The sequence below is a fragment of the Haemorhous mexicanus genome, chromosome 9 (assembly GCF_027477595.1).
Source record: "Haemorhous mexicanus isolate bHaeMex1 chromosome 9, bHaeMex1.pri, whole genome shotgun sequence".
Taxonomy (NCBI): Eukaryota; Metazoa; Chordata; class Aves; order Passeriformes; family Fringillidae; genus Haemorhous; species Haemorhous mexicanus.
The window spans coordinates 14,658,772-14,675,190 of record NC_082349.1 but is presented as its reverse complement, the minus strand read 5'-3'; the positions used below and the strand labels follow the sequence as shown (position 1 = coordinate 14,675,190).

The window sequence follows — 16,419 nt, the reverse complement described above, 5'->3', positions numbered from 1 at the left end:
TATATGTATGTTTGTTAATGCATGAAACAAGAAATGGATCTGCAGCTTAGACATGTTCTAAAAACAAAGGGAAACATCCCCAGCAGATAAGTAGGATTTTTACAGAATAAATCTGTAAATCTGATAAACCAGAGACACATGTGGTATTTCCACTGTCAGATCTTAACCCCTTCCCCTTCATCCCCATCCCAGGGAATAGGACAGGGATACTGGGATTCTTGACAGTAATTGTATTTTGATATAGGAAGCTGTTGTCTCACATTCTGCAGCTAACACCAGCTAAAGATGGTTATCTGGGGCATGAAGAGGACTGATGTTGCACTGTCATGTAACTATGATACATTTTCTTTAAAATGTCATCCTACATAATGAATTTACTGTTTTCATTCTGCTTGCCTCTTAGAACCAAGCAGGAAAACCTGCAGTGTGCCTTAATATCTTCAGGGCAAAACTGCAACAGCCTGACATGAGATGATGCAAAGCTGACCTTGCAGGTATTTGAACATCTAGAGTTGTGTTGGATTAAAGGATCCTGATGGGATATATAATCTCATGTCTCCTGTGTTACTAGGGAACAGAGATGAGGAGGAAAATGGCTCTCTCTTCCACTGAGGAATTCCTGCAGCTCCCCAAACTACGTTGCTCTAGGGAGGGAGGGGAGCTGATAAACAGAATCCTGATCTGCTGCCTCTTTGGCCTTGCTGTTAGGAAAACCCATCTGAAATCCCTCTGTCTTTTGGGATATTTTCTTAATCAAAACTCTCTTAAGAGTGCCTCTGTGGTGGGGAACAAGGCTTCCATTGAGGCTGCTGCCTCTTCTGGAGAGTAGTGGCAGAGCTGCAGTGGAGGGGGGGGTTGGCTGGGCTTTCCAGATAAGCCATGGCCATCTGATTGACTGATTTATGTGTAGTTTGCAGCCCTGTTAATCAAAAGACATCTGTGGAAGATGCTCTGAGGTGGTGTACTAATGAAGTCCAAGCCTGATAATAGGTGAAATTTTTAATTAGTCAGTTGTATGATGTTTACATATGTGTGTAGAGCAGGCTGTTAGTTAAATATTGATTTAGCAGAGGAGCAGTTTTCTCTTCCTGTTTGCACTCTGACTGCAAACACTGTGCTGCAGGTGCTAGGGACATGCTTGTTGAATTTTCCTTGGTTTTAATTTAGAACTAGCTCAACGTGAAGGACAAAGAATATTGCTATAATATTTAAACTTCAAAATAACAAACAAGAGATCATTTTTCAAACCAAGTCCTATCTACTGTCTCCAAACCTCTTTTAAATCTGACCAAAGTTCAATTGAAGTGCTAAAAGTACATGATGGAGATATCCTGGCTGTAGAAAATTGAAGGGCCATGTCTTAAACACCGCCTAACCCCAATTTGCAGTGTTTATTTTGGGATGCAGGAACCTCACACTGATCCTGCTTTCTCTTTGGCTGTGCTTTACTCTGACGAAGCAGAGCACTGGGGCTGGCTATTGCTTGTCAGCTGAAGATCCTTTCTGCAAATCCCCTGTGTGTCAGTTGTCTTTTGTGCTTTAGTGTCTACTGTGACCACATGGACATTTGTTTGACAGGAGTCTGTGACCCTCAAACAGTTTGGTGAGTCATGGAAAGAGTGAACTCACCCGTATAGGGTTTAATCTGTCCTCTTCTGATAGATTTAATTTCTGCCTGGCAGGCTCTGCTCAGTTACATGGTGTCTGACCTGGCTATTGAAGTAGCAGCAGAACCACTTACCAAAGAGTCCTCTCTGGATGGAGAGTGGGCATTAATATTCATGAGCTGTTACTTATTTACACTGGTAAATATTAAAACTTCTGTATAACATCATTTGATCTCTCTGAGGGATAATTATCTTTTGACAGAAATGCACAGCTACAGTGAGCTTACTAAAAGCTGTTTGTTCTAAATAATACTGATTTATTTGAGAGCACAATATATTTTAATGGACTTGGTTTTCTGTTTGTAAGCACTTGCCAGGATTAAGTAACAGTAAGTTTGTAAACTGATGATAGCAAGTAAAAGTGGTTCAGAGTCCTGACAGAGCTTTGAAAACTGCTGTTTAAAGAGAATATTCATTATAACTGTATTAAGGAAAAGTAGTGGGGAAACTGCATCCAAATCAATTGTTCTTTAATCACACTGTGAGCAAGCAAATAGATAAGGTTAATGAAACAATCATCTCTTGCTGCAAGATTCTTTATTTCCAAAGTTAAACATGTTCTGCTGAAATAAAGGTCTTTCAATAAGAAGGTTGCTGGTTCTAAAGGTGATAATGGGCTCTAAGCATCCAGTGAGGAAAGTATTTCTTGTTTCTAAATCCATTACTATCTGCTTCTCCAGCTCTAGAAACATGGTATAACATACATTTTCTTGATCCTCCATCTCTTCTTTTGTTTTATGGAGTCATATGCTGAAGGAAAAAAAACATACCGGGCAATAATGCACTGCTGAGCTTTGAAACTGTATGTGACCCATTGCTTTCCAGTGGCTTGTGTCAGTGCTGTCTCAAATTAATGAAAATAGGCATCACCATGGGCTACATGAATCAACCAAAGAAATGGCAGTTTAGTTACTATGACAGTTTAGTTATTTAGTATTAAACCATTTACCAAAGAATGGATAGGCAAAATTTGTATGTAAAGAATGGAAGGCTGGAGTCCCTCCTTGCTTGAAGGAGCAATAGGGAAGTTTATAGGGAAGTTGACAAAATGTAACTCTTGGACCAAGCAACTGGTGTAAAATGAAAAGCAAATTTATAGTTGTTAAATGCCCATAGGCTCTAATGCTCTTGCAGGGGGCTTCATTTGACCAAGAAATGCACCACATGAACTGTGGGACCATCTTTTCCATTCTTAAGAACCATAGATATGAAATAAAGAGCTGCTAAACAATTCTGATTATGTCCATCCTGATTTTTTATGGAAAATCCTGTCTAGCAATACAGGTGCATTTTTAAGATAAAAAGAAACATGGAAAATTTTCTTAATTCCAAGTATAACATACTGTTTTCTGTCTCTCTGTCTCCAGTTCAACTTCAGTTCTGTTTTGGCTTGAAACTTTTGATACTCTTCAAACTCCTCTTCACAGTACTTCAGGTATTTGACTTCTCTTTCGAAGTAATCAAGGACTTTGGCATGCTGTAAACACAGTGACAAACAAGGGTCATTGCATGCTCAGAGACACAGGTCTCTTGCTGATGATCTGAATGGTATTCATATTGTACCTAAATTGGAAATATAAACATCTCCATTTATCCCAGTAGTTTGCAGCAAACAATACAAAGATGTGACAAACTTCAGTCACAAAGAAACCATAAAGTACCATACTTGTAGTACATTATGTATTTATTTTATCTGGGATTCTGTGTTTTAGTTTTTGTTAGTCTCTTCAACAGCCTAGAGTTTTTCAGTGAATACTTGGTTACAATGAACATAATCTAAACATTAGTGACTGTTCTTTGGTTGATAATTCTGCACCCTAAAGAGTTTAGTTCCAAAGCACAGGTAATCTGTGCAGAAGCAATGTGTTTCCTCAGATCACTCAGCTCCTGCCTTGCTTTGGATAAGATTTTTTACTAAAATGAAGCTGCTGACATGATGCTTTATTGCTACCTACTGCATCTCTGTGCATGGCAAACCTTTATGGGATGTTTATAAACTATTTAAGTGCCTACATAAACATTAAACTGCAGTAGAATGGAAAGATGGTTTTGTGATGTAAGAGTAACAGACTAGGCAGCAGGCAAGACTGCTAGACTGACACGCTAGCTCAGTCTTTGGCTGGGAGGTGGAGGAAAAGAAAAACTGAAAACTATGTAGAAAAATGGGAAATTAAAACTGCTTGCATTGTTCCCATGGCCTTTTGGTACAGCTGGTCCTTATTTCAAGAGCGTGAATGAGTGGGAATGTTAGTAACAGTTTTCAAAATGTGCTTTCACTGAACTAGAACCGGATATGAAGGCATGTAAATTCAATTACCAAATTATAAGGAAAAAAAATTAACACAAATGTGAACAAGAAGGTGTAAAGAAAAAGGAATTCAGTATATATACATTGCTATGCACTCTAAAACATTGTTTTACTGCATGAAAGGTGTAATTTTATGGATGTGGCAAAAAATGCTGACCTCTTATTTGTGTTTTCATGTAGCCAGGTTGGAACAGTGGAATTCTGCCACCTACCACTGAGATTTCCTTTAGTTGACTCTTATCTAAGCTCTGTACAAAGCCACAGGCTATGGGTGGTCTTTGGAGAATATGTCTATACTGATCTCAAATTAATTGCCATTATTTGAAGACGTTTTTGTCTAGGCAGACTTGTTTCTGTGTTGCAGTTTTCAGGATAAAGTGTCAAAGAGATTTATTAAAAGTTCTTACTAACCTCATTACTTGAAGGGTGACATAATGTTTGACAGATTTCCAAAATGTGCAGAACTCCAACATTGTCAGAAACAGCCAGAAAATGCTGCTCTGCTGAAAGATATTTGACAAAAAAAGTATAAACAATCCAAATTCCAACAGCAATGTGAACCTCCACCCAAAGACAAGCTACAGACAGTTCTTTATTTTTTTTCCTGGTCTTTTTAGTTTGTTGTTCACTGCAGCAAAAAACCACAACCTTCTTGCTCTGTTATTTTATTAATCCCTTTCAAGTTTTTCTTTTAAAAGACTTTTTTTTTAAATGAAATATTTTCAGTTGATTTTATGCTATGGTAGTACACTTAGAACTGAGGTATCCATTTTTGTATGTACAGTGTTAAATTCGTGGAAGTATGTACTTGTAGAAGATCATTTGTAATAAGATTTGTGTACCTCAGAGTCATGAGCCATTTTGCAAACAGGGTAGCACAATAAAGCACAAACACCATCCACATACCTGAGGCACTGGAGGGGCTGATGAAAGTGATGATTGATTTGGAGATGTTCTGGAAATGAGATGGCTCATGAGTTTTCTTCAGTAAGTCCCAAATATCTATATTTCCGTTGTCTCTGCCAATGAAGAAGACTCCTGGTCTTGTGAAGGACCATTGTCCTGCAGTGTATCTTCCTGCAGAGCAGCTTGACTGAAGGATTGGTCCATTCTTAATTTTTTTTGTAAAACAAAAGATAGACCAGACAATCAAACAGTACTATCAAGTCACTACTTCAGATCTTCTGTCTTGGAAAATGCTCACAATTTAAATGGTCCCATTACAAAAATTATATCAATGGCAAAATTCTTGCTACCTGCTGCAAATAAAAAGGATTGTGGGGAAATAAAAACCCTGGTATCTCACTTCCAGTCTCTTCAGGTAATCTGTCTGCTGTTAAAACCTGTGGTCTGGAGATTTTTTCAGGTGCAGCTAACCTGGGTTCCTGCATGAGACACTTAAAAAACCCCCAGGTTTCTTTGTTTTCATGTAATGAAATAACCTTGTCCTAAAATACAAGTTCTTCAGATTTGTTCAGCAGGCATTTCCCTGGCAGGAGAAATGAACAGTTGGTAAGCTATGCTTTTTACAAGGTTGGAATTTAAGAAAGTCCCTTCACTTTTTCTGTAAAAGGCAAGTCTACTAAGCTTAGGAGTTTTCTGATGTGAAGAAGATGGAAAGTTTCTTTTATATCTGTTTTAAGATATGAAGCTTCATGACTTACATATTTCTGAAAATACAGACTCTGAGCCTATTATAGTCCTGTCTTGTATACCTATCACAAATGTTACAGCTGTGTTAAAGTAACTTACTGTAACTCCTTCTTTCCAAATGGCAAACTTCTGGCCTCCAATGCTTAGAAAGATGTCTTTAAAAAATGGAGAATTCTGGAGAGTATTGATAGTTTCAGTGTGGAGGGAGTATTTCTGGGAGTGCTTCTGACCTAATGGAGGAAAAAGGCAGTTGCTTGTTACTAGTGCCTTAGGGATCAAGAAAAAAGAGTGCAGGACCTACCACAGCCCTGGAAGACATTAACCTCTTTCTTTTACTCACAAGGCACAGGAATTGGATTTGCCACAAATCTAGTTACTTCCATGGTTTGTGCCAATATCTTTGTACTATTTTCTCATCCCAGCTAAAGTGCTTGCACTTTTGAGGGTGTCCTGTTAAATCCAGGTGTTACCAGTGAGAGAGACTATTAGAGCTATGAGCAAGAATCTTAAAAAGACAAAGTATAGACACAAATATTTTCAAGTTAGTAACATATTAAGGCTTAAACAGGTATTGAAAAACTTGAACTTACTAACTGGTTTTGCTGTATTAGTATCAATTTTCTTTTTCCATTCAGAATAAACAACTTCTCCATCCTGTAATGTCAGAAAAATCAAGCAAATGCTAATGTTAGAGCTTGGTGGCTTATTTCAAAGTGATTTGTTTTTAAGCTGGGATTTTTCTTAATTATAACCATTGATGCCAAGATGATTTTTTGCCTTTTCTTTTATATACCTTTTACATAAATTTTATGTATCCTCAGTATTCTTAGCATGCATACTTGTAGTTCCTTAAGTCTAATAACTTAGCACAGTCCTAGTGTTCTGTTAGGCCAGGACAGCAAACATCCTAAAGGCCTTGTAGTAGGAGGCTGGAAAACCCTACCCTACCTTGGGAAACCAAGGTCCTCTCTGGGACATATCCTGTAAACTGGAGATTTGGCCCATCCAGGGGGAATTCCTCAGATGGGGAATGTCATGCCATTCATCCAGGCCTCCCATTGGGGATAAGCTAATTTGGAAGGTCTGAAAATTGTAGACAAGATCAGTCGTGTGTGTGCCCTGGGTCATATCCCACCCGGGCAAAGTGGTGCACCAGTACTGATCCTTATCAAATACTGAGGTAAAAACCTCTTATACCTTAACCCTGTCTGGCTCTCCATTTCTAAGACCAGGGAAAGGCATCACCATCATTAAATATGATCTGAGTAAATGAAAACCTGAATTTGCAGCCAATAAGTGAAAACACAATATAGTTTTGCTTCACTTTTTTTCAGTTATGTATTGCCAAAACAGCTTTACTTGCCATGATGTGTGTAGGCAGTCCTTCCTGGAATTAGGTGCTTGGTTTTGATAGTTCATGCTTTGCTCCAGTATTTGGGGAAAAGCTGACTGGAAGCTAGGAGCCTAAATTTAATTTCCATATGAACTCAGAATTAGGAAGGACCCCTGAATTTTAGTAGCATAGGGTAGGTAGTGGGTTATGAATAGTTGGAATTTCCAAATGGGAAATTAAGTTGGGGGGCAAACTGTAGAATAAATGTTTTCACACGACATGTGGGAAGACACTAGAAAAAATTACTAATCTTATGTGTTCTGGAATAAGGAAATACTCTTTGGTTCCTAATAGGTGGTCAAGCTCAACATATTTTGGAGATGTCTTCTAATTCTGCTCTTCAGGTAAGGGTTCATAATCTACTGAATATTGGAGGTTTATTATTTTTAAGCATGTAGCTAAAAGTATTAACAATGTATTAATTAATAATGTAATTAATTAATATTAATAATGTGTAAAGTGGAAGTAAAAGGTGGCATGTTCAGAGAGATCTTTTTAGTTATACCTGAAGAAAATATGCAAGTCCATAATTTGTGAAAACTCTTATTTAACTCTTCAATCTTTCAGATATCCTGGATTAACATTTTCATTGGTAATACATTATTTTCACTTACTTCATTTCCAACAAAAAAGTCTGTGGATATGTTCTCTAGCAGTTCCAGATTTTTGCTTGAAGAAGCACTCATCTCTGTAAATGGGCTCTCTTTGATGGGTGCTCTTACTGCACCCCGAGCTCTTGCCCTCCCTGGGAAATGACAGTGACATCTTTTTGTTACACACTGGAATTTATTACACCAAGCAAATCCTTTGTAAAGGTAATTTGTGGATAAGGGAAATTTCAAGAAGAGATATGAAGAAAGACTGCCAAGTACAGCAGTAGTTCTATAGGTTTACTGTTTCCTGGTGGAGTCTCCCCACTGCTGCATCTCTGAGGTCAGTACTTCTTATACCCAGACAATGCTTAGGGCAGCACCCTCCTGTTCTGTGCCAGTTTTACACAGTGCCAGTGTCTCTGTGGGAGCTGCCCTTACACATCACCCACAGCTGCCACAACCAGGAGCCAACATCTCTGCTCCAGGGAATGGATTATGTTTCTAAAAATAGTTTTCTGTAATGGCTGAAAAGTACATATTGTTTCAGGGATAAAGAGATTGGGTGAGGGATTTGCATAGGCTTTTAAGTGAAACTGGATAGAGTCACTGTGTATATGGAAGTGCTCAGTTTGGATTTTTACATGTACATCTCTTCGTAGTCAGTACATGTAGGTCACACACTGGATACCACTATACTTAAGAAATCTGTTTCTCCAGATGTGTTTAGCTATACAGTATTTTGTTGCTCAGCTTTTACTATGTATATACTGAAATACAAGCTTATTAAAAACATTTTCCTCTGTAAGGTGTAATAAAAATATTACCTGGGGGTTTGTAGCGATACTGCAGTTTCCTTAAACTGATTCTCGTGGGACCATACTCTGTGTCGTTATCCCTTTCACGCAGGTTGATCTGTTCAGGAAGAAGTGCATTTGCTAAACCATTTTGTCAGATCTTTGAGGTACAAGTCTAAATGACTTTCTGCTGTAATGGAACAGATCTTTGCAGTGTGTTTGTAATACTCCACAAACAGTATTTGCTGCCTCACATACAAGGATGGAAAAAATGGTGTTTGTGTTACCTTCTCCCTATAAGAATTTTGCTTTGTTTTTAGCAAAAAAGCCCAAACAACCCAGCTCCAGTGGTCATGTTTGTTCAAAAACTGTCAGCTGCAGGTATTCTGAGCAGCACAGATCAGCGTGTCTAAAATTCTTTTTCTTACCTAACATTATTTTCATCCTCACTTTTTTTTTCACAAGCTGCTATGACCGTTTTCATGAGACTGAATGTTGGTTTGCTAGTAATTATGGTTCTGCTGATCATGACCATGTTGCACTATTTGGAACCCACTGAGATTGACAGTAGAGCATCTGAAAAGGTTGACAGGAACTTAGAGTATTTACACAACTACTTTTGCACCTACTGTAGTTTTTTTGAAGCAGTCATGCTGTTTCTCATGAATTAGCTTTTCAAAATGCATTTTATTGAAGTTTCAAAGGAATGTTGAAGTATTTAATTTCATAATCAGAAAGAAAATCACAAGGAAGTCACAATTTGCTGGAAAAAATAGAGTTGGGAAGCAAAATACGTTCCTATGGAGTTCTGGCCAAATCTACAGTTTGGCTCAATGCCTGTGTTCTGTATTTGTGGACACTACCTTTATGAGAGGTTTCCAGGAGAGATCTAAATCCTCATCAGTGTCTGGATCATCACGGGGCATCTGAGATCTTCTCTCCTCCTTTATTTGCTCAGATAAAAATTGTTCACGATGTTCCATGGATGGAATACCCCAAAACAATATTGAGCTGCAAAATAATTGTATAATGTATATTTTATAGTGTTTTGGTTTGCAGCTACATGCAATTTGCCTTACATTTTAAAGCTTGAGGTTTTTTTAACCTTTTATCTTCAAGCCTTATATAACAGAAGAGAGTCTGAAAGTCAGACAAAGGCTAGATAATTAATTGCTTCTTTTGCAAATGATGAAATATATTTCTTCATTCACCCTTTCATCAGTTAATTATACCAAAGCAGCTAGATAGTATTCATACAGTTTGCTTATGGACAGTTATTGTGTGAACTTACTGGCACAGCCTGGGTGAAATTCCTGAAGGCTGTAGCAGGTAATTTAGTAACTCAAATTGAAGTTCAGTCCCAATTTTTGTGTATACCAATTAATTTGCTGATGTTCAAGGCAAATGGTCCCACTCATATTTGTCATCTCATTGGATTCTTCAGCCCTCCAATTGTTCCTTTTGTTCTACTCTGGACATTCACTCACAGGTGTGATATAGCCAATGAACCTTTCCTCATTGCTGATATCTCTTTCCCTTTTCTAACAGGAGATGCTCAGGGACCTGTGCTCTTCAAGTATGACATTACAGTGACTTCCCTGTTCTTAACTTCAAAATACTTTCAATTTGGAACCCTGGTAAGTGAGTAGTTAAAATAATTTCTTCTATGTGTATTACTTACATTACACTGCAAACTTACTAAGAACTGCATTTGCAATCTTACCTCTCATTTAAATCTTCAAAGTCTTCTCTGTTATTTGATTAGGAAAAATAACTTAGCATCATTATAAAATTTGCTCTCTCTGACACTCCCTTTGATGTAACTAACAAATATATGATTGAGCCCACCCATGCAGCCTTAAAGCCTTAAGCCTTCTGACATCATGAAAGGTAAACATTTATTTCCACTTTTTGCATTCTGCCCCCCCTTGCTAGTCTTTCTCACAGAATAATAAAATAACTATCATGACTATTTGGTCCACAAAAGAGGAGACTCACAAAGAGTAATTCTGCCAGCTAAGTCTCCAAATTTATATATAGTTTAAAGTATTTCTGTAGAAATAAGCCTTAGAATCTTTTAACAGCTTTTTGTGCATGTCACACAAACAAATGTAAGTGTGGGGATGTGGCTTTCCAGGCTAACATGAGTGTGATCAGCACTCTTCTGAAGGTGGTATACACAGAATATAAACATATATATGCAAGGGGTTTCAGTTAATAAACTCTTAATGCCTTTACTGTAAAGAGTTTAACTGGGCAAGAATGCAAAGTGCTTGTCTTCTGCATACAGAATTTCAGCCACTTAGGATATGCTGATAGGAATCCAGAAATCATGGATTATGCCTCATAAAGCTTTTCAAAGGAAACTGGAAGATGTCTTATAGAGTATGTACTGTACATACCAATCGGGGGAGCAACTTACAAGCTGCAGGTTTTTTTCATCTTTGTTTTCAGAAGTACCACCCTTTTGGTTTTCCTGAAAATAACAGTAATAATCATTACAGGGGAAGAAGATGTTGAAAGACAAAAATCACACTCTGATATGTAAGTACTTCAACACATGAAACAGGTTACTAGAAATTACGTCACTGTTTCTGCTTGGCTAAGGTTTGAATATCAAAGCTCATTAATTGGCAGTTATAAAGTCAAGGTATTTTACAAATATGCTTCAAGTGAACTGATACCAGCTTTGCCTGCTACACACCTAAAATTCTAAATTAACTTAGTAGGATAAATACTTACCTCTTTAATTTGCCATGTTTGTAACTTCTTTTATGCAGGTTAACCAAAGAGGCAGTAATTGAGAAATTTATCTCCAACAGTTCAGTGTAGTGGGAGTGATGTGCCTTTGCCAAGTTTACACCATGGGTCACCTGTCTTAAATTATCACTTGTCTAGACTTCACTGTGGGATGGTAGTGGTGCCTTCAAATGTTAATTATTGATAGTTTAGTTTGTGTATGTGAGGTTCTGCAGGTTTTATACTATTTATCATTTACCAAATAGTTATTGGTTTATAGCAAATTAATTTTAATTACTCAGGAAAATAAATGAAAGGTGTCAGGGGTAACAAGGGATTATAGGCTAATCAAATCTAACTTCCAGTATATAAAAACATTTTTTGGCAAAAACTGTACTTATCAAGTATGTGGCAAAATTTCAGCTTTTTTTTTTTTTTTTTAAGCCAAATTAGGCCTACTTTAATTTTCATTCACCAATTTGTCTATCTGGAATCACAATGGTAGTAAAGCAGGCAGGCAAAGCTGAATTAGATTCTGGGTATAACTTTGAATACTTTTTCATAAATATGTAATTATGAAACTGCTCTTTTCAGGAACTGTGCCACAAAAACTGCTATGTTGTGCAAAGGCTGACACATATTCCGTGTTTATATAACAAAAAGTGTGTCCCAGTACATGTTGCTAAATACTGGCAAAGTGACTCCTTTGTCAGTGTTATTTATTAAGCATGGGTCTCCTGTATCTGTTATCCCAGATGAACACAAAAACAGCCTTCTGAGCCTAAAGTTTGAGTAAAAAAACCCCACCCAAACAACAAAAACCACAACAATGTTCTGCTATCCAATCCCTTTCTTCATGCTTTACATCTGGTACCAGTTAGTATCCATGACTATTACTGTATAAAATAATAATGAACAGAGGGATCAGCTGACATTTGATAATATATGTGTGCCCCTTTTCTCACTTTTCTAGAAATGCCACTAAGGACTGTAGTATCTGTGAAGTCTTAAATTTTTTTTTCAGAAATATATTGATATATAATTTCCATAAACCTTTTAAAGATTTCAGTTTTCTTCTTTTGGCCTGCTTTTCCACTGCCACTATTTTGCATTTGACTACATTTGCATTTCAAATGAATTTAGCACCATTTGCAATTCTTTGATAGTCAATCAGCATCCAGTGCTCCTATAGACCATAAGTACTTTGGAGCTTTAAAACCATAATGGAAAAAGTAACTTTTGAGTAGACAGGCAGCATCTAGAAAAATAGGGTGACTACAATAATGCCATTCTTGGGTATCCAGATATTTAGGTAATTGAAGTTATTGCTTGGAATTCTTAGTGACAAGTTAGATTGCTCATAGTAGAAATTCAATACATTTTAAATATGGAAAGCTTACTATAATTTTGAATTATGCTTGTCTGTAAAGTTATGGAAATTTTTTCCAGTATTAGCAGATTCATATCAGACTGAGAGCACAGCACATTTGTAAAGCACAATGAAAACAAGAGGCACCAGGTTATTAGTATTTGCTAAATGCAGTGAGAAAGAATGAATATAAATAATTAACTCTCTAGTATTTTGTCTTGTATTTACATTAGGATTTCTGAGGCAGTAGATTAGAAAAGCAATAAAAAGAAGAGAAGTGAATTTTTAAACTCACCTCATCGTTACGTGGTAGCCATTGTACATCTGTTGCTGGCTTTGTATGACAATATGGTGTGGAAGAGGCTGCACAGTGTCTCACTAGATGTGGCTCTGTGCTACTGTGCTGGACTTGCTTAGGTGATGGCTAGAAATGTTTTAAGAAAAGATATCTTAGTGTGTTTTCAAAATAAAATAGTAGATCAAAGAATAAAAGGTTACTTTGCTTTCTCTTAACACTTTTTCGTTTATTTCAGATCAGTTTATAGCACTTTTTAGGGGTCTAATGCCTTCCATTTGAGAAAAAAAAAGGAAAGCATCAAAAGAGGCCTTTGGATATAAAGCTCTAAAAAGATTTCCAACATGCCTCCACAGATATGCAGACATCATTAATGTCTCCTCTCATCATAGGGCTTTCTTCTGCTTATCCTCCTTATTGTTTTTTTCCACTGAAATCATCTTCTCATCTTCCAAGCTACTATTTCTTTGTTCATAAACATCTAGAGTACTTTCAGTTTTGCTTTCAGTAACAAACAATATCTGTATTTAACAGGCTTTGTAAGGTAAGAGTGGAAGGTATGTTGGTGCCTGTTAAAGAACAGACTCACTAAAACATAAGTTGCACAAAATGCAGTAAAACTTGTAAGCTGTACTAATCAGGTAGAAATTATACCATGATAATTGTGAAAATGGTTCGATTTCATGAACTCATCAGGTTCCTTATCCTTTCTAGTGTCTCACTGGAAAGATTATCTACTTCCCTCTTTTGAGTCAGGATACTCTCACCTGTTTTCCCTCCACAGACATACAGATACTCTGCAATATACTTACAACAGAAGCATTTAACATATTAATAGCTGTTATCCTGATTTCATAGAATCATAGAATGTTAAAGGGTTGGAGTGGACCTTAAAGGTCATCTAGTGCCAGGCCCCAGCCATGGACAGGGACACCTCCCACTAGACCAGGTTGCTCAAGGCCTTTTCCAGCCTGGCTTTGAATACTGTCAGGGTTGGGGCACCCACAGCCTCCCTGGGAAACCTGTGCCAGTGTCTCACACCCTCACAAAGGAAAAAATTTCTTCTGAATATCTAACCTAAAATTCCTCTCTTTTAATTTTCCCCCATTACTCATTGTCCTGTCACTACAGTTGCAAAGCAAGAGTCTTTCTCTGGCTTCTCTCTAGATTCCCTTCAGATACTGGAAGGTTGCTATGAGGCCTTCATGCAACCCTCTCTTCTCCAGGCTGAACAGCCCCAACTTTCTCAGCTTGTCTTTGCAGAGGAGGTGCTCCAGTGCTCTGATCAGCTGTGTGGCCCTTCTCTGGACGTGCTCCACCAGCTCGTGTCCTTCTTGTGTTGGGGGCACCAGAGCTGGATGCAGTGCTTGGGGTGGGATCTCACCAGAGCAGAGTATGGGCCAAAACCCTTTCCCTTGCCCTGCTGGCCACACTGCTTTGGATGCAGCCCAGGATTCTGCTGGTGTGTGCTGCCAGTGCTCACTGCTGGGGAACCCCTGTACACCATATCCAACCATCAGCCCCAGAGTTACCTCAGTCACCACTGCTGCTCTTGGCTCACCCTCTGACGAGTCAGTGATTTCATCAGCAACAGGCTTTGTACTTTCCAGCTTTTCCTTGTGCTTAGAAATATCCCACAATACAACCTACAGTGATAAATTACTGTATTACAGATTATATTTGTATACATTTGTATACATAATATGCTTTTTTTTTTTAAATCATGGAGCCTTGGGGAAGCAGAGGAAATTCACTTTCTGCACTAGAATTTATGAGGTCTTTAAAGTATTTTCTCTTCAGCTTGATGCAATCAGAAGAAAGGTTACATTTGTCTCTAAAAACAAGTCTTTACGACTTGACCTATTTATCAGTACAACAAAGAAGCTTTGTACAGTAGTGGCTCAGCTATGGAATAACCAGGCATAGCTTCAGTCCAGGATAAGGGAGCTTCAAGACTCTGTGACATCTGTCTTCTGTCTGTCACTGTGTTACTATGGATGTTGAGTACATCCCTTCACCCTTTTTTTTATACTGGAAGAAAATACAGAAATATACAATTTTATTTTTAAAGATCGAAAAACCTGTCCATCAACACAGCCACCAGCAATGATATTTGGATTACTTAGACTGAACTGAAAGCAGCAAATATCTTCAGGAGCCTTCAACACCAACTAGAGAGAAGAAAAACAAGATAGTTGAGAAATAGTCACACCATTTGTTTGTTCTCATGTTATTTAAATACTTGGCATAGTTAAAAGTCATGATTAAATACCTGGAGGCATTGAGGGTCAAACAAACTCCAGAGAAGTATAACTGACTGGTGTAGCAATGATTTATTAGAAAGGTTAACTTGTTCTTCATAGGAAAGCTGTTCTCTTGCTGACAGTGCTATAATCCCTAATCAAAAGAGAAAATAAATTTTCTCAAAAGAGACAATTCAAGTTTCAACACATTGATAATTATCCTAAATGACATATATTTTTACCTTCTGAATACAGTGAAAAAAACCCACCAAGCAGGAAAGAAACCCCAAACAAACCAACCATGTATATTTCTTTTTTTTCAGATCACCTTTGAGGAGACTATTTTTGTTACTTAACATTAGGTTATATTAAAATGAGTCATAGAACCTATGCATCAGGATAAAACTCTTCTTTTTTTGCTCATGCTCCTCAATGGTATAGTAACTGCACCTGAAATGATGTGACAGGTGTATAGTCCTGGCCACCCACCATGAAAACAAACCTTTGTAACCCAATTCATTTTCTTACCCAGGCTGCAGTGTTGGCTAGTAGTATGCTGGGAGCTGAGGCATTTTTATAGAACTTAACTGTGCCTTTAGGTCTGCCTGTGCAGAGCAATAATGCACAGCAGGGAGCAGGAGCTGACATTTTGTGAGTCTTGTGATGCTCCCTGGCACTCGGCAGAGCCGTGTCCCGCTGTGGCTGGGACATTCCTCTCCAGTATTACCCAGTGCTACAAGAGCCAGGCATGGGCACAAGCACAGTGGTATGCAGGGCCATCTGAAGAGTCTGGCACCACAACTCTGCTTAAATGAGCCTCATGGGGGGAAGTTTCTCTCACCTATAATCTCCACTTGTACATTAGGGTAAAGTACTTTGCATGGCCCATATGAATTCTAGAAAGAATTTGTCTCATTTTTCATTTTGCCTCAAATTGGCAATTCAAACAGGAATACTAAATCAGTTTTTATTTCTTTTTAAATTTGAAAGCTGATGATTTTATGAAAGGTGCATATTTTGTAGGTGTCATATAATACCCATCATTGAAAACTCAAATCAGTGCTGTTAACTGCATTACCATAAATGGTTGGATGCCAGCGAATGCAGCTAATGGTTCTGTTCTTGAGATACTGCACATCTGTAAACAACTGGTATTCTTTAAGATAAACATCTGGCTTGCCTTCTTCTTGGTCTTCTGCTAGGGCCTTCCAGTCATCAAAAAAAACATTCATAATTTCATTTTGCTGCAGTGCAATTTCCACTCTGTTTTGTGAAAAGAACAGTTAACACTTCAATAATCCAGATGTGGCTAATCAATAGTAGAATCACAAATATTTCTGTAAAGAGGTAGCTTCTATTTTTCAC

The 16,419-nt window shown here is 37.7% G+C and overlaps 1 protein-coding gene across 2 annotated transcripts in view; it reads right to left on the bottom strand.

Moving 5' to 3' along the window:
- Positions 1 to 2,187: 2,187 nt before the first annotated feature.
- Positions 2,188 to 16,419, bottom strand: part of DNAI3 (dynein axonemal intermediate chain 3) — a 28,212-nt gene continuing 13,980 nt past the window's right edge. Inside the window, exons 8-22 of one of the 2 annotated variants that reach the window (XM_059854146.1) lie at positions 16,133 to 16,317; positions 15,084 to 15,208; positions 14,893 to 14,982; positions 14,344 to 14,457; positions 12,812 to 12,940; positions 10,811 to 10,884; positions 9,272 to 9,419; positions 8,439 to 8,526; positions 7,636 to 7,766; positions 6,219 to 6,282; positions 5,728 to 5,858; positions 4,882 to 5,086; positions 4,387 to 4,478; positions 3,011 to 3,144; positions 2,188 to 2,417 (exon numbers count right to left, since the gene is read on the bottom strand). In XM_059854146.1, coding sequence (XP_059710129.1) covers positions 2,411 to 2,417; positions 3,011 to 3,144; positions 4,387 to 4,478; positions 4,882 to 5,086; positions 5,728 to 5,858; positions 6,219 to 6,282; positions 7,636 to 7,766; positions 8,439 to 8,526; positions 9,272 to 9,419; positions 10,811 to 10,884; positions 12,812 to 12,940; positions 14,344 to 14,457; positions 14,893 to 14,982; positions 15,084 to 15,208; positions 16,133 to 16,317 — 1,717 coding nt within the window. In that variant the 3' untranslated portion in view covers positions 2,188 to 2,410. Of the gene's footprint in view, positions 3,145 to 4,386; positions 4,479 to 4,881; positions 5,087 to 5,727; positions 5,859 to 6,218; positions 6,283 to 7,635; positions 7,767 to 8,438; positions 8,527 to 9,271; positions 9,420 to 10,810; positions 10,885 to 12,811; positions 12,941 to 14,343; positions 14,458 to 14,892; positions 14,983 to 15,083; positions 15,209 to 16,132; positions 16,318 to 16,419 lie in introns of both variants that reach the window. The other variant, XM_059854144.1, reaches the window with a different exon arrangement.